Source organism: Scomber japonicus, chromosome 21 (assembly GCF_027409825.1).
Source record: "Scomber japonicus isolate fScoJap1 chromosome 21, fScoJap1.pri, whole genome shotgun sequence".
In the NCBI taxonomy this organism is placed as follows: domain Eukaryota; kingdom Metazoa; phylum Chordata; class Actinopteri; order Scombriformes; family Scombridae; genus Scomber; species Scomber japonicus.
In genome coordinates this window covers 11,737,463-11,758,091 of record NC_070598.1, presented here as the reverse complement: position 1 = coordinate 11,758,091, position 20,629 = coordinate 11,737,463, and the positions used below count along the sequence as shown (strand labels likewise).

Sequence of the window (20,629 nt, the reverse complement as noted above, 5' to 3'; positions counted from 1 at the left end):
AGAGATGAACAAGGATGAAGATAGGAACAAGATGTTCCTTGGTGTGCATTTGGCGTTTTGTTGCCATCTTGTGGAATAAAGGCTGCACAGCAAGACAATGGAAAGGGCACGCAGCTGAAATCACTGGTCCTCTTTGACTGTATTAGCCTACACAACACAATTTGTTCATTTTGTGAGGCTTTCTCTCAATAAATCAACGATAAAGATTCACACAGTATGTAGGTTCACAGTTTTTCAAGTATGCTTAAAAAGGATGGTCAGGTTCCCAGACAAACACTGAAACATGTTCACTGTGATCATTACTCCTGCTAATAATGGTCATGAAAAGATCCCTTTCAAATGTGCATACGTGATGGGGAACAAAATCGTCATTCTGTTCAAAAATGTACTTCAACAGTTAGTTAAACTAGGTGGATGTTCCAAAATAATTTATTTCTAAGTAACCCTGGACAGTGTTTCCCTGTTGAGCTGCAGTCAAAGCATATAACATAGGGAATTTGGCTCTAAAAAGACTTATTTTTAAAGGTATCCACTTGATGTGACTAAATTTCACATCACCTTAAGGATAGGTAAATATTTCATAGTTATTTGACTATGATAATATCTTTTAGAAAATATGAAAACTGAAAAGCTCTGACTTAACATTAGTACAAAAAATTAAAAAGTTAGATGAGATGAAAACATTAACTTTCAAACACCACATTTATTTTGTCATAATGTTATAAAAGCAATCGCTGACATTTACTTCACTGATTTAGAGATGTTTGCCAGTCTGGTGAAATTCCCTGCTGCTTCTTTGGCTGCATTATTTTCTACCCTCAGGCAGATGCCTGACGGAGTAGTGACACTGCCAAGGAGTATGCTGTGGCTGTCACGTAGTGTGCTGCTGGACTAAAATCCTTAAAGACTGAAAGTCCCACCCGCCCAGCCTTCACTGTTGGAGCAGTGCCAGCTGAGTAAGAGGGATCACTGGGGTTCAAAGGGGCAGATACAGTAAATTAGTGGATCCTTTTGTCTTTTGTACTTTTTATGATTGGAAGCAGTCAGTAGTTTCAAGTGAATTCACTGGATGGTTTGTGTGATTCAGTAGCATTTTTCTTTCTTTCTTGGCAATAAATTCTTATGATTTGCATGAAATGCAGTAGACAAGTTTTCTGGCCTATTGGCAATGAGCTGTAAAGTTAAAGTCTGCATTATTTTATTCACAATACATCATTCTTTTGTTGTATATGTTTTCCATACAAATGATAAAGGTATACTATCATATACACATAAAACATTGATTCAGCATGTGGGGATGGATCATTGATTTTATTGTTTGCACTCATCTTGACATTCTGTCAAGCACAGCGTGGAAACATGGCGGGTGGTGCCCGTATCCATGGATACAGGCTGAAGATGGCTGAGAGGTTGGTGGGGCTGGGGGCTGGTACAGAGGAGCTCAGTTGGCAGGGGTCCTGGCAGTTCCACTCTTTAATAGAGGTTCTTCTGCACGTAGGCGGCAATGTACTTGACGGCCAGCATGGTCTCCTCGCATGTGGGCTTGATCTGAGACTCGGGCAGCAGGAAGCCATAACGACCAGTGTCACGCAACTCGAAGGTGTAGGAATATTTCACTCCCAGGTCGTAGGCCCAGTCATCAGAGCCTCCAGCAGCAGGGTCTGGGGGCAGATAAGGAGAGGGGGATTATTCTGAGTGAGATATGCTGATGACCTGGGACACTCTGGGTGCATTTTCAGACAAATACTGGGTTCAGGGCCAAAACAAAATCCTTTGTTTGCCAGAAATAGCAGCCGCCTCTGAAACTCATCTCCTTTTGTAGTCTATAAAGGTCACATCTTTCAATAGAGGTTTGTGCATTGTGAGGAAAAATCATAATGCAAAATATTAGAAGAGTGAAATAGACTATCAGGCTTCTCCAAAGGAAGGAATGCAGCTGCAATATGTGCTGTACTTACAGATGGTAGTAGCACCGGGTCCACTGGTGTACTTGGTTCCATACAGACTACGCAGAGCATTGGAAGCTCCCACAGCAACCTTCATCTACAATACAGAGAAGAAACATGTGTTAAAGGACCAATCAGTATGTTTTTGACAGGCACAACATATACAGGTACATTCACATAACTGATTACTTGGATATTATCTGCGCCTGTGTTTTCAGACAACATTCATAAATTAATTTCATTTTCTATAATCCACATATTAAATTAGCTACCACAAATGTAGCCACAAATGACAATAAAGATATTGGTAGATACTAAAGCTTGTTTAACAGCAGCATAAGTATAGCAAGTATAGAGGAATCATAATATCATTGAACTGTCTTAGTAATGTTAGTATTATGACTGCAAGTGACAAATATTTACATTATAGATTGATGTGCAGATTATTTTCTCAATTAGTCATTGTTTTGTCTATAAAAATTTAAGAAAATGCCATGAAATGTTGCAATTTTGTGGTGATGTCTTCAAATGTCTGATCAATAGTCCAAAATCCAAAGATATTCAGATTACTATCATGTCAGACAATGGAAAGCTTTAAATCTTCACATTTAAGAAGCTGCAACCAGCAACTGTTTTGCTTAAAAAATTACTAAAACAATTAAAAAAAAAATGTTGATGTAATACCTAAGGTTGGTGAGCATAAGCTTGCCTATGTATTCAACTTTTGACTTGCAAATGAAAGACTGTTATTAATTCTTTCAAAAGTTATATCTTGAAAGTGAAAGTCTGAAAACTGCAAGGTAAAATACTACACCAAACAATGATGAAATAAGGATGATCATACAAATAGTAAATATATGTTTTCAGCCCTGCCCTATTCCACCATCCATTGCACTTGTTAAAACAAAACATTTTTACTGATATTGCAGCAAACAGTAAAAAGGTTCAGTTAATTCCAACAGGATATGAAAACCCCTAGAGAAATGCACAAACAGGAAATTATATTTCTGAATGGACAGATGAGTTATGACAGATCCCTGGAGTTCTTTTGTTCTGCAGAGTGTCAGAAGAGAGCTTAAATTACAAGTGAGTAATAGAGAGGCAGGGACGTGTGATCTGCCTCGGTTAGTGTGAGAGCTGGAGCAGGGGTGTGAGTGTTAACTGCACAACCCTCGGACACCCCAGTGAGAGGTAAAAGAGCCATGAGAATGAGGCATATGAGCAAGGAGTAAATGATCTGCAGCAGCTAAGCGTGGCTTTTAGATAAGAGTCATAATGGGACTAGGTTGAGTTCTTGCTTAAGCTTTGGAAACACGTTAGGAGAAAGTAAAATCAGCTTCTACCATATCTTCTAAGATCTTGATTCGTTAATATTGTTTGAAAAGAGATGCACATTTCACTGGAAATGCTCCCCATTAAAAAGTACATTGTTCCTCTATTGTGAAATGAAGTACAGCATTCAACTAATGAATATGATTTCCATTAAGATATAATATATTTTAAAGCCATTTCAGCAAATTAGACTAGACTAGATAGAGTTATTTTTAAATGTTTTTGATAGAAGTTTTTACCATTGATAAGAGTTTAATTGGTCTTAACTTCAACAGACCTATGTCTGATGCAGTCAACGTAATGATATTGTTACAGTGAGGTATACAGTTGCCACACCACAGCAATGCATACTGTACTGCTATGATGGATAATTATCTACTCATTGAGACTGGCTAGGCAATAATGCATCATTTGCCCTGATTCATTTGTGTGTGCAATATGTCATTGATAGCAGGTGATGGTGACTGACCAGCTCACTGTGGTCTGCAGCCAGCTCATAGGTGTAGGAGTAGGGGAACAGCAGCAGCTGGGAGTAGGAGTGGATGGTGAGGTAGGCCTTGATGACGGACTTGTTCCTGCGGATAAAATCAGCAACATTCTTCACCTCAATCTCAGACTCTGGAGAGTACCCACAGAAGGTGTCGCTGCAGGGGTTGTTGGAAGCTCCCATAGCTGTAATGACAATCAAAGTGTGGAAACAGCAGTGATACATATTATATATATATTACGTATATTTTTCTTCAAATGCATTGTTTACTTACAGTTTACTTATTATGAGGAATATATACCATGAAAACAATTGTGAGAAAAGAACCCTGAAATAACTCTGATGTCATAGTGATGTCATTAGGGTTATCATAACCCATAAATATGTGACTGTGTTACAAACTGGAGGTGTGGAGTTTGAAAGATATGGACAGTTACCAGGCACCACGTTGTATTATGGGAAATGTAGGATCTGAAGTGGGATCCAATTATGTACTAAATGTCAGGCTATTTGGGCCTCTGCTGTATAGATTTTCACCGTTCTTGGTTCAGTCTGTTTCTCACAAGTCCTCCAACTTTACCAAAGTGAAATACTAAATCAAATGTCCCTTAAAGACAGAACAGTCTATATGTTACACTTACAGCACCAGCCAGCATTGAAGTTCCTGTTGGGATCAGCTCCAATGCAGCTGGATCCAGACTTCCTGGAGCGAGTTTTCCTCCACATCCTGTTCTTTAGTCCCCAAGTGGAGAAAATAAACATGTCAGACATGCATTTAACAAATAATATTAAGCACAGTCTTCCCAAAGTTAGACTATAAACTTGACTTCAAATTGTAGCATACACTCTTGTGGGTGAAGTCATAACCATCGATGTTGAAAACAGGCAGAACAAAGACGTCCATCTCATTGAGAAGGCTGGTCATCTGAGAATCGCTGCCATAGGTGGACAGAGCCTGAGAAAGATTGGGAAATTGAGTTTCAGTGTTTTAATCTATAAAAGCCTCTTTCTTAATACATGTTATTCCCTTTTGTTTGTTTTCCTTACCTCCTTGACAAACCACTGGCAGAAAGCAGGAGAGATCCACTCTCTAGCATGGATACCACAATCCAGGAAGATAGCGGGCTTGGTGGAGTCAGACCTCTTGCCGAGCTGTGTTTGTTACAGAGAATGATTCAGTGTTTGTTAAATGATATTAAACAATGAGCTATAAATACATCCAACCTTCTTCATCTGACACCAATATTAATATTTAGATGCTGTATTATGGGATACCTTAAGGACAGTCATGGGGCGTCCCTCGTAGGTGTTTCCAATCACCTGCTTGCTGATCAGACTGTTGGAGGTGGCAATGGAGTTAATCCAGGAATAGACCTAAAATCAGAAGAAGTACAATAAGAATAGGAACTAATGGTCCAACTGAAGTACAGATTTTTGACTCAGATTACTTTTTTCCCCTTACTTTGTCCCAGCTGTTATAATTGGTGTAGCTGTGGGCTCTTGGAGTAGGCCCGCTGTCAGACTGGCCATCAACAGCAGCCTGAAGATCCTCGATGAGGACCCTAAAGGTGAGAATGTGTTCATTTGCTGTCTGAGCAGACAAGTATATCTTTCACACAAGTAATATCAACAAGAAATGTACAGATTACTTAACCAGTAATTAAGAAATTATGGCTGAGATTCATAAAATTGAAAGAGACATTAATTAAACACTCATATTTCCAGTCTAGTAAAGTGAAAATCAGACATATGTTTATTGTTAATCTTGTAACCTACTCGTGCTCAATATCACTTTGCTGCAGGATGGTGTTCACCATATCCAGGTACAGAGCAGGCACACGGATGTCCACATCGATGTCGATGGTCACCAGCTCAGCAGTCTCGGGTTTCCAGAAGTCGACCTGCAGATGGCGCCAAACACAAACACTTAAGATTGTTGAGCCATTTGGTAAAGAAGTCCAAATACAGCATTTCAGCCATTACTTGTATGTTTATATAGACCGTGTCTGATCGGAACATTAAGGTCAGAAATGTGCAATTAGATGTGATTTGCTCATCTGGACCGGCACTGAGTGAAATATCAAAATGATCCAAAATGTATGTCTAATTTCCAGCATTAGCACACAAATTAAACACTTGAAGTGAGTGAGGATAGCACAGTGTGAAGGTGTGTGAAGGTACCTCAATGCTTTTAGCCAAATCCCTAATAAGGGTCACATGCTCATCAAGCACAGGCTTCAGACGGAAGACTTTCTCTCTGGTGAGAGAAAAAGGAGTAAATAATAGCCCAATTTTCCAGTCACAAATGGGCAGTATTTGTTTTTAGCAAACAATAACGAATGCTTTATTTGTAGGTCAGGAAAATAGAGAAAAGGCAACAGTAGCCATATGTATCTTAGATTCACATTATTTAAATCTTTATACTTGCTGTATCATTCCTACTTGATAATATAAATGATTGGGTGGTTTTATACGTATTAAAGTCCACCTCTTAAAAAACTTGTCTCAACAGTTCTTATAAGTTAAACTGCATCAGCATAAAGCAACTGTGGTCAGTTATTTAAATGAGGCATCCCAGGAGTTATGGATAACAGGTATGAGCTCTAGTCTACAATGTTGTTGCGGTATCTCTCCAAAGGTAAAGTCCTCATTAAAGGTGTTTGAGACCATCTCATCTCTACTGAGGACAAAAGTTGAAAAGGACCTGGATCTAAACACAAACTGCACTTACTTTCAATTGATGGGAGCCTAAATAAATTGAACCAGAATGCTGGCCTATTCCCTTCTCACTTGCCTCACTAGTTAACATTGGCTAAACACAGCACTATAATACAATACAAGCAGGTTATAAGTCAGAGTATTTATAATCATAAAGTTTTTAAGTGATAATAATTTAATATTTTCCCTTTACAAGGATTAGAAATTTACCCCTCGAAGCGAGTGCTGTCAGCCAAGGCAAAAGCCACCAATCCGAAAAGCAGGAGGACCTTCATGTTAGCAGTGGGGCTGATTTCCCTGTGGACAGCACTTATAACCCCTGACCCACCGGCCATCCACCAATCCCAATCTATGATGTGGCAACATGTCATACATCCTGCCTAAAACATCTTGTACTGTGCACCTGTTAATTTTAGCAGTTACGTGGAGGAACATGATACATAGTCAATGATTAATACATGCTAGAGGTCATATCTGTTCTTGGAACATGTTGAGTCAAGGTCACTTGATTTTGATTCCTCATAGAGAGATTAGTTACTTAATCTCTGATGATATGAAATACAAAGGTAATTAAAAAGGCACACAACTGATGAGTGTACATTTGTTTCCATTTTATTCATATTTCATATATTCACAAGCTGTACACATAGAGAGTAAAAAAAAATCTATCAACATGTTTAAATACCACAAAGACAACCACCACAGATATTGACGATAATCACCCTACCTGGAGTGTTGGTGTTGCACTCTTATTTATACAACCTGTGCCTCCCAGACTTATTCAAACACTTATTATACATTTTCACAAGGAGCACATACGTTGACAATACCATACACAGCATATTGGTACTAGTTATCATAGACAATTAAGTTATTAGCTGCTATAAGTTAACATCACATTTTTGCTACACATTTCTAATTGTTTCATGTATAGCTGCTGGCAGAGCATGAATGGGTTGCTTATGATTTTTTTTTGGCTTTGGCTCTGGCATCTTTACTGAGCACTTGATCACTGTTCCAAACGGTGAACGACCTGCTGAGCCCACAAAATGGTTATCACTGGACAATATATTACTGCACTGTATCCTTAAGGCACAATGGCAACAAAATCCTGCAGTGCAAGCATATAATATATAAATAATGGGATAAGTGATCTGTAATTATCTATAGTCTCTTCTAGCAGGCCAGCACTCTAATATTACTGGATTTTTATATTTTTCATATAGTGACACTGACATTAATTTCATGGGCTTGGAGACAAACATTTGCCAGCATGGATGTGACAAGCATGACATGATGATTCATGAATAATTATTCTGCAGATAAGCATTTTACAAGGTATAGAGGGACATGAATACAACATTACAGCCAATCTGCATGGTTCAGTGCTTGGTAATACAGTTGGGGTTTTAAACGCATGGAATGTCTCCTTCCTTGGCCCCTTAACCACTAACCAAAAAGTGAGAAGTGTGAACTTGTACCCTCTTTCTTATTTTTTCACTTAATGTCAGAGGAGGCCTTACTTTTGGCTGTAAGGCTCAGTGTCTCAGTGGCACGGAAGGAGAAGGAGCTCATTTTGGAACTGATACTTGGGTGAGCCCTGGGGGCTCCACCTGATGAGCATCGCAACAAGCGCAGTAAGTTTTTGCGGAAGTTGTTGCCCACAAAGCCATACACAATAGGGTTAACACAGCTGTTGAAGTAGGCAATGCAGATGGTGAAGGGTATGGCAGTGTCAATTATTTCCAAGATGGCACAGTTCTCCACCAGAGTCAACTGGGTGAGCACCTGCATAAAGTGGAACACCTGATGGGGCACCCAGCACAGGAAGAAGGCCAGGACAGCTGCTGCGAGCATGCGAAGCACCTCATCATCCCTTGAACGAGAGCTTTTCTGAATATGTCTCGCCCCCACCAAGGCCCGTCCGATGAGGCAGTAACATGTGATGATGATGATGAAAGGCACCAGGAAACCAAGCAGGCTTTTCATCAAGCTGATGGCCAACAGGAGCTCTTTCAGCCTCTTGGCATTTTCAATGTTTGGGTGCAGAATGGCACACACTGTAGTATTCAAATTTGTGATGTTGTGGACATCTCTGGTTAATGCTGTGGGCACACTAAGCAGGAAAGCAAAAAGCCAAATCAATACACAGGTGATTCGTGCATACACCACAGTGCGGAACCTGCGTGATCGCACTGCGTGGGCAATGGCCAGGTAACGGTCAATGCTGAGTGCTGTGAGGAAGAAGATGCTGGTGTAGAGGTTAAAAATGACCAGCCCTGCACTGGCCTTGCAGAGGAATCCTCCAAAGGGCCAGTGATAGCCTGTGGCGGTGAAGGTAGCCCACATGGGCAGAGTGATGAGGAAGGTGAGGTCAGAAACAGCAAGATTCAGCACAAAAATGTTGGCCACCGTCTTGAGCTTCATGTAGCTGTAGATGACAGCAACCACCATACTGTTTCCGACAATGCCGATGACAAATATACAGCCGTAGACGATGGGTACCAGGGTGAAGATGAATTCATGGCTTCCAGACATGCCGCATGTCAGAGCTATCCCTTCTGTTGCTCCTGCCGTTATATTCTGCATTTTCCCTTTTTAGTGCCAGATCCTGGGACTTTTAAACAGGGGGCCCTGTCGGCAGGGTGCGTCTGTGGTGATTGATACAGGCCTTGGGCGAGGGCCTCAGCGAGTCCTATAAAAGAAACACAACAAAAATGTCACAGGCAGTCTACGGGAAAAGCCATCATTACCACTGGCATGGCCCATAAACGCTAATCCACACGAGCACCCATGAAAGTGCTCACCCTACACCAGCTCATTAAAGACCTGCACATTAAAGCCATCCTGATGCTTTGTGTTATTTCTGTAAAATAAGCTGCCATGAAAAACAGATGTATGTTATTCTATATTCCAAATATGCTCATTGAAACATCATTATTCAGACAGTCTGCATTCTGCCTTCTCTTTTAAATCTGCTCTTGGCTAATGAATGGCAACAGTAAAACTGTACAGTGTTTATCAAATGGCCCGTCCATCTGGGTTGACTGTCAGTACCCGGAAGGAGAGCATTTATGCCGTGTGTTACGACCTGTGTTAATGAAGGCTGCATGGCAAAGTGAGAGCTTGGATAACAACACCATTAAACACGGAGGTAGCAGGGAGCAGGGAGGAGAGAGAAAGAGAGAGTTGAGGCTCCAGTCACTGTAAAAGACATGTCACGTTTCAAACCCTTGGTGTGCAGAGATACATTGTACCCAGCATGAGAACTTCTAATCAGCACACACCTAAACAAACAGGACAGCAGGGATTCGGCTCTGTGGAAACTTTCCTCTGTGAGAAAATCAAACCTGCTTGCTGTGGAAAATTTGCCTCAGGCTAGTTTGTTGCTTCATTTGTACAGGCATAATGTGAAATGGGGATAAAAAAACAAATTCTCCCTTTAGTTGAGTCTTTATGTTTCATAGTGAATATCATAAATGGAGCTGATGTAACCATATCATTGCTATTTACTATTACTAAATACTGTAGCAATGATATTTTTTGTTTCTAATTACATAAAAATTACAACATGATTGCTGTTTCATTAAAATCAAACAAAATGAATCAAAAGAAAAGCATACTTTCCAGACAGCCTAAAGAGAAAATGAAAAAATATTGAGCTTTTTTTTTGGAATATAAAATTAACTATTTTACATGATACAGATAATACTGAATAATCTGTCAGTCAAACTCTGATTCCAGTTTGACTAAAAAAGCCTGTGTCCTGCCACAAGATGGCATTCTAGCTTCAACATTTATTCCCTTTGCATCTTCCAGCTGACACAGGACAGTAATATCATGAACATGAATTATAAATTTAGTTTGATCTTACCCAGTAGTAATAATGTTTTATATAAATAAGAAAGAAACAGGATTTCTGCTATTTCTGTGGCAGCTACTCTGGACTACTTATTGAATACACTTTCGAGGAATGTTCACTGACTGCATTCCTACCACCCTCTGGTTGGCATTAAGACTGTCTGAGCCCCTCAAGTAGAACTATTTTATCTCCAAGTCAAAAGATCTCCTCATTTTCCACCAGGTTCCAGGAGATGAATTCTTTGAAAAAAAAAACAACAACCTCTGTGCGCTAAAGCAACAACCGTATCGGTTGGAGATGTGGGGATTGTTGAGTGTGGAAGATGTGTGGGTGCCAAGGGCAACAGAATAATGAAATATCTCTGAGAGCTTCCTGCACAGACCCAGTGTAGTAGGTAGCGTAAAGCACCAACACAGACGTCATTGCTTGGATTTACTATACTATGTTTTCGCTAATGATTATAACAGTGGGTGGCTGTGAATTTAAACAGAAGAAAGCAACATATTAGTTTCACAATTTAAGGATTTAAAACAGTTAAAGAAAATCCCTAGATGCTTAGAAGATTTCTGATGACCACAAGTGGAAATATGGGTGAAACCCCACACCACATGCCTTTTAGTGTTATTAGAAGGCTTGGCATTTTTTCACCACCAGTAATTTTCCATGAGGGAGATACACAAGGTGAGGGGACATGTGTGGGGAGATAATATAAACAAGGTTGAAAGTTATTGCCGCCTATATATGTAATTGAGCATACATATCTGTCTGTTTGGTGGAACAGACAGAAGGTGACTTGGAAGCAGGTGATTTAGTGTTGCTGTGTTCAGTAAGCTATAGCCCCAGAGTGAGATGGCACATTACTGAATGACAGCCATAAACCCCGGGTGACCACAGACAGGAAGGTAAACACCTACTTCAGAAGGTCCATAAGCAAGCAACATCCTTTTGGACAAGACAATGGACCAGAAGGGCCAACACTGTTTGCAAACACAGAACTGCTCACAATGAATGATAAAATCAGGATTAGGAGGAAGTTTGGGGACATTTTTTGCTGTGCGGCACAGTGGCTGAATGCGGAATGCCATTGTAGTAACAACAATCCATTTACAATCCTATTTCTGGGTATTTAAAAGCAGTCTCCTTATTGGGAATTTCTTCGAAACCAAAGCCAGAATTAGCATAGTTGGACTGACTTTGGCTGGATAGAAACATGGTTCCCATCAACAGAAGTATCTGATGCTGCCCTCGGCCTGAGCACTCGGCTGCTCTGACATGAGCACCACCATCTGGCTGCCCATAGAGAGAGCCACTATAATGTCTGCTTGATGGAGTTAATGATTTATACCAGCCCATCATGAAATGAGGTTCATCTTACTGGGAACACACCAACTCAGCCTCCCATCTAATGATCATCCGCATGTTTGCTTGTTTCAACTTGTACGCGTGTGAGTGTTCTGTAAGAAATTAACTACTTCCCCTTGACGCAAACCAAATTTTGTGAAGTTAAGGTGTAAAGTCCTTAGTTTAATTCTGACACTTACTTCCTCCTTTGTGTCAGCTTACAGGGTGTTACTTCAGCTCAAGAATTTTTTAAGCAGGAAACTTGACCGAGAGCAAATTCACTTGACTATTATAATAACTCGAAATGCCAACGATGGTATACCATGCAATTTGAAAAAAACCCAAAAAAACAATACATACATGTTCAGAAAGAGAAAGAGCAAATTATTTTGTGTGTGTGTGTGTGCGCGCCGAGAGAGAGAGAGAGAGAGAGAGAGAGAGAGAGAGAGAGAGAGAGAGAGAGAGAGAGAGAGAGAGAGAGCGTGACAGTGTCCATGAACTAAATGACTTGACTTCTGGTTGCCGCAGGGGAGCTAATGGAAGTATTGGCTTCAGAAACCACGTCTGCATTTTTCTGTTTACAAAACTACACTTTCATGTGGCTTGCACAATTAAACAGCACAAACTTCAGCCTGGGAAGCTTCCCTTCATTTCCTCTACAGTATTTTGTAAAATATGCCAGCGGCACTTCACCACACCACAGACAACAGATTATTAATCATTTTCACCCTTCTTATTTTAACTAATCAGAATAGTTTTTTAGAAGATTGTTTCACTCTGGAACCTGAGATTACATTAAATGACACAGTTGATGGTCCTCTGAGCAGCTCTTGTCTCCAAAATAGAAATGTTACAAGCGGAAATAGGCCTTCATTAGGCTGTTTAATGTTGAAAATTAAATGTAACCTGTTTTTCATTTTTTCTCTTCATTTACAATTTCCTGCTATTCCGCAGCCACTCTGTTTTCTTCATCATCTCCCTCTTTCATGTCAGTCTTGGGATTAAATTCTTCATAAGTGCTACTGTTTATCAGGAAGTGGATCCAATTATCTGCAGTAATATGAGCTCTGCCATGTTAACTTTTACTATAAACTCCATCCAGTCTTCTGTAGGCATGGTTTGAATACTGCAGTCATGGATTTTTCCCCATCCATCCTCACACAGTAAGCTACAGTAGATGCAGTTTTAGAGACTTGGCACACACAGGACTTTCACATGAACAACTTAAACAAACAGCAACAACAGGTGGCACTGATCAAGTCAGTGAATGCATGTAACATGTCGCTTTGGTCTTTGTGTTCATTCACTACATGTGCAAGCTCCAAAGGCTATTTTCAACAAAGTGGTTTATGTGATGAATATTTACGGAAACCTTTTTGTGTTGGAATACTAGAAACGTCTGAAAACAGGAGTAATGAAGTCAGATTATCAAATGACAGAGACTACTGCAGAAAGTAATATTTAAAAAATTGATAGACTAAAACTGCCAAAATAATTTTTTAAAAGTTGGTAAAACATCTCCTGCGAATGAGGTAATGCGAGCTCTTACCTGTGGTGCTGGACCAGGAGGCTGTTGATGCTTTCAGAGCTGGACAGACAGAGAGATAGAGACCACCGCCGTTCACCAGTGACTGCCTCTGATTTAACTTAACTGGTGGAGCGAGACGAGCAGGAATACCGTCTGACACACAAATGCACTCTCAACCACCCCCTACTCTCTCTCTCTCTCTCTCTCTCTCATACACACACACTGCAATGATGAATGAATTATACTGGAGTCAGTCAGCTAAGTATTGTCCTTGCCCATCTCCAACAGTCTGCGCACACACACAAACAAACACACAAACTTACACAATAGCACCTCTCCTCCACCTCCCTCCCTCTCCTCTCTCTCCCTCCCCTCTCTCCTCCTCCCCTCTTTGCCCCCTACTCCCTCAAGCACCATCCCTCTTCCCTCTCTTTTAATGTCTGCTTTTAATCACTCACTTTCTCTCTCATATGACATTTATTACTTGCTCTGACAGGTACATTTGATTAGAGAGCCAGATTTGGGCTTGTTGCACAATCTTTTGAGGGTGTTCAATTCAGCATTACAGTTTAATTAAGCAGACAGACATGCGCATAATCACAGGCAACACTTTGGTTAATCTTACTTTAATATCTCAAAAACCTCTCTTTATCAAACCAGCAATCATCTCTCATCCCATGACAGTCCTGTCCCTTGTCCTCTGCACAGCATGAAAGGAATGGCCAGACTGATTGTGATTAGGCCTGTCGACACACTGTATTAATAGCTGCCACAAGCTTGCCCTTGGCTCAGATCAGGGTGTATCAGGGGCTAGGAGAGGGGTGAAATTAGTGGGGTGGAGCCAGAATTGGGTTGCTGCTTTTCTGCCATCCATGCTTCTCTAGGAACATTTCACTTTTCCTGTGCAATTCAGCTGTCACTCATTTGTCACACTTTTTCTTTCTAAAGAGGGATGTGTATTGTTGGAATGTGTGACTGTATGTGTATTGTGTGCCAAGGTAACGGAGCAGTCGACTCCCCATGGTCAAGCTGGCTTTGCAGAGGCTATTTAAATGTGATTGAGGCACTTGCTGGTGAGTGTGACAAGTAAAAGTGTAATAAAAAGAATACGTTCACATGCAATGAAAGAATTTGCCACAAAAGGAAGGAGTTTGAAGACTTTACTGTTGTGTAATCCAGCTGTGATGAGAAAGGATTTCTATTTTTAGCAACCGCAAACATCCATCAGACACAGCTTGGTGATAAAGACATTTGTCTCTCGCAATTCTTTTCTTTCTTCAGGTCTTGACAAGTGTTGAGAAGTGGGTTACATCCTCACCTATCTGCTGTGCTCCAAAGCTGCTATTGCAACCACTGAGGAGATGGATAGTGATGGATGAGGTTGCATGGCTGTCATCCCGTAAATCCCCTCAGTTTCAGTGTCTGCAGTGTTGACGGTGAAGAAAGCCATCACCTAGGTTAAAGACAAACGAAGAAAGAAAGGAAAAACAAACACTTCGGGCTAAGTGGAGGTCCTGTTTGGTAACTTTTGCTCACTCAGGTGTGACCTAGTCATTTGAGAATGATCACATTTAGCTCTCTATGGATGACAAACTCCAGGAGGTCACAGTAGGTCAAAAGGCAACAAGTACAACGATCTGGAGTTGTTAAACTTTTTCAAAAATATATAAATGTACCAGAGTCCTCTTCAAGTCTTTATACCTGTCATTTTTCAGGAAGGCCAGGTTGCAGAGAGGAGGCGAATATCTCACTTTACGTCTGAAACACAGCAACAGAGCCATTTACACCTCTAGGGTATTATGATCAGACTCCATTATGTCTTCAATTACTGCGAATGATAAGAATCATCCATTAGGCGAATGTCATCTTATCGCATATCCTGTCACAGCAGTGAGCATCCGTATGGTTTGAAATTGTCTGCACCTTCTCGGTCTTGCTGCCACGAGAATTACCAACAATCCATATCTGACTCACGAGACCTCTCAGGAAGTGAGGAGAGAGTTAGGTATCAAGCTCTGAATCTCCAAGTATATTTTCCATAAAACAAAAAATTCTCAGCAGAGACAGGATGTTGTTGCAACACCCCGCACTATAACATTGATTTACACTCCTCCAGTTCAAGCAGAAACAGATGTTGATGGCCTAAAAATGGAGATCTAGTGAGGGAAGATTAGGTGGGAGACGAATTAATTCCTTTACCTTTTTAGAATAAATGAGTGGTGTTTATTTCAGGTTCTCGTTAATGTGTTTGCAAAGTGAAAACATCATGCCCTGAAAATTAACTCCATAATTCACTCTAAAAAACACACAGAACTGGTCATCCCAAGATTATTTCTAAATTCATGTTGTGCAACATTTAGGAAGGAATATGGAATACAGTCTGTTATGCTCAATACGGTCCTTAATCATCTAGTAAGACGTGATTGTTGGGTGAGTCAGGCCAGAAAAAGGACAGGGCTTCATTTCAAGTGCTCATACCCTGAAGGTGTGATAGTGGGCGATGTTCTTGCTAATCAGATCACTCTAACAAGATTAGCTGTGTTAGCACTTAAGCTGTAGTAGAATGAATTGATGACTAATTACTGGCAGCACAGAGCACTGCAGGGAAGGACGGACCCTTTACACAAAACAACACAAGCACTCAAATGCCAAACCATCACACAGCCACCTGCTGAAGAAAGACAATACTCTGTGAGGTCTGAAGACTGAGCTCTTACTGTTAACCGCTGATAGGTATTGAGCGAGAAGAAGCTGAGCTCATCTCTGTTGTACCTTTCTAAATGTATGACACATTTCAGACAATTTCAGTTTTGACAGGAGCTGCATGGCTTCCATCAAAAAACCCAAACAAACTTGCATTGAGTGATGTTTAAATTAGTAACAGTGAACCTTTGCACACATGTTCCTCATTAGTTTTTGTTATTAAAATGCAAGTTTACCTGAACTGACAGTCTTTTAACACACGGAGGACACAGCAGACATTATGACTTGCTATAGCAGGAAAAGCACAGGTGGAACTAATAACATTAACGATGGCTCTGGTCCAAAATGGAATGCAGTGAATATTATTGGTTACACCTGTGTTTGTCAAAATGTCTGCAGTGAAAAAGGTCTATTAAACTTTACCTTTTAAGGTATTGCCCCGGTTATAGAAACATCCACAGGCAGTGATGGAATGCAGCTAAGCATATTTCTCAAGTGTACTGTGCTTTAGAACAATTTTACTTAATTTGAGTATTCGACCTGAGCGCAGCTTTTGACACCGTTTCTCATGACATCCTCCTGGACAGGTTAGCCTCCATTGGAATCACTGACATCCCTCTGGCTTGGTTCAGATCATATCTCCCTGGCCGTACACAGTTTGTTCAAATCAAGAACCTGAGATCCGGCTCCTCTCCAGTCTCTAGTGGTGTTCCCCAGGGCTCTGTCCTTGTCCCCCTCCTGTTCATTATTTATCTTCTGCCTCTTGGTCACATTCTCAGGAAATATGACATACAATTCCACTGTTATATATACCATGGGAACAGTTATAATTGTATACAATTATCCAATGTTTCACAAAAGTGTGATGTCATAAAGTCAATAGGTAACTGTACACTGAGGTAATACATCAAGTGAGAAGAGGGGTCATTTTTTCAACTTTTATATAATCGTACTTGAGAGAATGCAGGTTTAAGTTACATCTGAAACTTTTCAGACATGGAGCTACCTACTTGATACAAACAGTTTAAACAGATAGATGTTGTACTCACCAAAATACTAAAAGAAAACTGTCTCTTTCCTATTACTAATTACTCACATTCTACATTCTAAAAAATCATTTTATCCTATTTTTTAAATCTTACACAAACATGTGTATACACAAACATGTGTTTGCTTATGCAGCATGTCATAAAAAGGAAGCTATTTCCAATCAGAAATTGAACTCCAGGTATATCCTAAAGCATAGTACGTAAGTGATAAAACAATTTTAAAACTATCCACTGCAGAATTAAATAATATAAAAAATATATAGACCTATATAAAAGTCATTCACACAATGTATTAAACTCCAACTGTCCAAACTGTCCAGTGTCATATGCCCGATCTGTTAGTGTCCTCTAACAGAACATTAACCTTGGACAGCAGAGCATAATAAAATGTGGCCTGTGATATTCCAGCTGCAGTCATCTACTGGGATGTTCAAACAACCAAAATGTCATGTAGCCTATTGGGTTGAGTCCAGGAACTCAGTAACATTACTGATAACATTGGAAGGCTGTGTGGAAGTTCCATTTAAAGGTTAAAGATTGACTTATTTGTGTATTTGGGCCTATTGAAATTTAAAAATAAAACAGAATGAACTAAAACAGTAAGTGAAATCAGATACTCAACAAACAAATAACATAGGAGGGGAAGATGTAGAAAAAATGACTCTTTAGTAAGCCTTTTGCACTTCATTTCAGATGCATTCTGCAGATAAAGACAAGCTATTTATAAAACACAGCGTACTATGTGTTACTCAACTTTTTGTGCAGCTACCTGGGGTCAGTTTCTTTACATAGGCTAATACTGAATATGATACCATGTTGAGACATCACTTCTGCCAAGTCAAAATCTTCTTGGTGATCCAGTGAAATTAGAGCGATAAAATAGCGATAGAATAGATAGATTTTTCATTTCACTTTCTGTCAAGTGGAAAAACCTCAATACCATAATAACGCAAGTGTATCTGCAGAAGGAAATCAATTTGCAGCTGGCTTGGCAGTGTACCAAAAAACCAAAGAACAGCAGTCTCAGTGGAGCTAGATCACAATGCACAAGTCATATTTGTTTACAATCTATCAATAAGTTTAAAGGAAACATCTTTTTATCTTGTTAAATTTCAGATTGCTTAAGTAAACTGGAGTTGGAACAGTGGCAGGTGACACACTAACCCCTTTTCCACCGAGCTGGAGCTGGTGCTGGTTCTGAGCTGGTTCTGAGCCAGAGCCTGACTAAGCACAGGTTCTTTGCTTTTCCACCGCCAAAGCTCCAACCCCGAGCCTCAGAACGGGAGCCAGAGCAAGCACCAACTCTTTGCTGGTCTAAAGCAAGAACCGATTACATCAGCGGACTGGGGACGGGGCTAACGTTTATTAGCGGGCTAGCGGGGTTAACGTTTATTAGCCGGCTAGCGGGGCTAACGTTTATTAGCAGATTAGCGGGGTTAACGTTCATTAGCTGACTAGCGTGGCATTTACAGAGGGTTAAAGATTTGTTGATTAAAAGTACTATTTTTATCATTTTTTTTTGCCAGAGCTGTCGTCTTCTTCTTCTTCTTCTTCTTCTTCTTTGTTTCCGGCAGGCTAGATGCCTTGCGCCATGCGCGCGCTGGCTACGTAATACAGTGATGTAATCGCGTGGCTCCTTGCCGGTGGAAAAGCAACAGGTTCGTAAGAGGTGCTTGGATTAGCACCAACTGAGCACTGGCTCTAGCACTAGCTCGGTGGAAAAGGGGTAATTTTAGCTCCAGCGTGTACCCTATCCTACACACCTGTGGAGAATATGGCGGTGTATTTAAAATGTCAGAGCGCGCTCACTCTTGTAATGGCTCTGTAATAATAGTAATAATAATAATAACAATAATAATCATAATAATATACAGCACAGCTAACCTTGCTACAAACGTGTTGCTTCTGTTTCTGTTGCTAATATAGAATTTTACAATCTAACTCACCCGTCGTCATTCTCATTACGCTTCTTCAGGAGGGATTTATTCAGAAAAAGAAATGTATTTGGTGCTGTTGTTGATCCAAGCTTCTGCTAAGGTGCTGCTGCTTCACTTCACCAAGGTAAGAACTAGCTGCCTCTACTATATTACAAAGTGATATCTTGGCTCTGTTCAGATGGTGTTTGTATGCTTGGCTGATGTTTGTGGCATATGTTCTGTCTTTTGTTGCTGCTGCCCTCTGCACCTACATGTAGTGTATGCCTTGGCATTAATTGTGGCATTAAGTTGCTTGTTTTTCATGTGATTTTAGATGTTTTCAAGCAGCTGATGTATATACTGTTGAATATGAATACTCATGTTTGAGTATTATGAGTGTTATCTGCTGAACTGGTGTTGCAGCATGTTTCTTTCAAGATGGTGGTGGTTGTTGTTTTTGGGAAGGTTTCCCATGTGTCACTGCAAGCTTGGATTTCTAATGACATGATAATAGTTATCATCTTATAGAGTACATTACAAACTGCTTCACACAAGGCAACAACTTCAAAACAAGCAGCTCACTAAAACAAGTTAGGTCACAAAAATCCTAAAGACAAAAAGCAGATCATACGAAAATAAGCAAATAAAACAAAACCAATTACAGTGTTGCCATGACAAAAAGGCAGTCAATAAAAATCAAGTAAAATCAGGAAACGCTTTCTGATAAAAGAATGTTTTAAGAAGAGATTTTCAAGGAGGTCGCTGCTGACTTGATTTCTTCACGCAGCTTGTTCCATAGCTTTGGGGTGCTGACGTCAAATGCAAAGTTTTGAGCTGCATCTTGGGATCAGATAGAAAACATCTGCCTGACTATCTCAGGCTATGTATTTGCTGGTATTTGACCAAAAGATCAGATATATAGCATGGAAAGAGGCCAAGAAGCCTCACATTTTTGGCTTTTCATTTTTTTATTTTCTTGATCAGTGCTGTGTTCATGCTTATCAATTTGTCCAAGGACATTCTTTTTAATATATATATATTTAAAATTTCAATCAATCACTTATAATATCGGTCTATAATACACTGTATAAACAAAATTGTTCCTCTGGGCTCCTTAGGGACACAAATGTCCCCATTGAAACCCATTATAACTATATTTTTTGATCCCCCTGCTAAAAAATGACCCTTTCATACATGCCAGTGTTCTGAGTTATTTTAGTTTTTCTCCAGATAGCATCATTTAACTGTATTTTGCCTATGGGAGAATACAATGCAATGTTCCCAAGTCCTGTATTATAAAGCACAGCAGACTAATGAAAAATGTGGTTGCATCCAAAATTACCTGGATGTGTTGGTATGGGTGTGTGTGCATAATTGTGTATATGTCCAGATACAAATAGAGAATTTGTATTGTCTTACAGATCTGCATTTATAGCATAATGTCTCTCCCTCTCTCTCTCTCTCTCTCTCTCTCTCTCTCTCTCTCTCTCTCTCTCTCTCTCTCTCTCTCTCTCTCTCTCTCTCTCTCACACACACACACACACACACACACACAACCACTTTATTATCAGGACTGATGTTGGAATTCATTGAAAGTCGAAAATAATATTAATCTATAATATTTTTTATTGCAGTCCTTTTACATGGACATTTTTGTCCCTAAGGAACTCAAGGGTTAAAAGTTACCAGTAAGATCTTTAAAGTTATTTCCAAAACGTACTGGAAGCCAGTGCAGGGGGCTTAAAGC

General features: G+C 40.1%; 2 protein-coding genes across 2 annotated transcripts; both read right to left on the bottom strand.

Annotated features, from left to right (window-relative positions):
- Positions 1–1,402: 1,402 nt before the first annotated feature.
- On the bottom strand, positions 1,403–6,758 carry cpb1 (carboxypeptidase B1 (tissue)). The gene is made up of 11 exons (XM_053342618.1): positions 6,694–6,758; positions 5,947–6,022; positions 5,542–5,666; positions 5,228–5,327; positions 5,041–5,139; positions 4,813–4,917; positions 4,610–4,720; positions 4,407–4,497; positions 3,748–3,950; positions 1,959–2,043; positions 1,403–1,661 (listed from the first exon to the last, which is right to left on the bottom strand). Exons 1-11 carry the CDS (start codon positions 6,756–6,758, stop codon positions 1,474–1,476), a joined length of 1,248 nt encoding a protein of 415 aa, XP_053198593.1. The 3' UTR covers positions 1,403–1,473.
- A 1,222-nt stretch (positions 6,759–7,980) lies between these two features.
- Positions 7,981–9,072, bottom strand: agtr1b (angiotensin II receptor, type 1b). The gene has a single exon (XM_053342617.1). The coding sequence runs from the start codon at positions 9,070–9,072 to the stop codon at positions 7,981–7,983; it is 1,092 nt and encodes a 363-aa protein (XP_053198592.1).
- Between the last annotated feature and the right edge of the window lie 11,557 nt (positions 9,073–20,629).

What these genes read in the sequence shown, in the direction of transcription:
- agtr1b (XM_053342617.1), bottom strand. Translation starts at nt 9,072, where the DNA reads ATGCAGAATATAACGGCAGGAGCAACAGAAGGGATAGCTCTGACATGC.
- cpb1 (XM_053342618.1), bottom strand. Translation starts at nt 6,758, where the DNA reads ATGAAGGTCCTCCTGCTTTTCGGATTGGTGGCTTTTGCCTTGGCTGAC. An exon ending in GACAGCACTCGCTTCGAGGG is followed by an intron (nt 6,023 to 6,693) that starts GTAAATTTCTAA and finishes TTCTCTCACCAG; the next exon opens with AGAGAAAGTCTTCCGTCTGA. An exon ending in ATGACTTCACCCACAAGAGT is followed by an intron (nt 4,498 to 4,609) that starts GTATGCTACAAT and finishes TGGGGACTAAAG; the next exon opens with AACAGGATGTGGAGGAAAAC.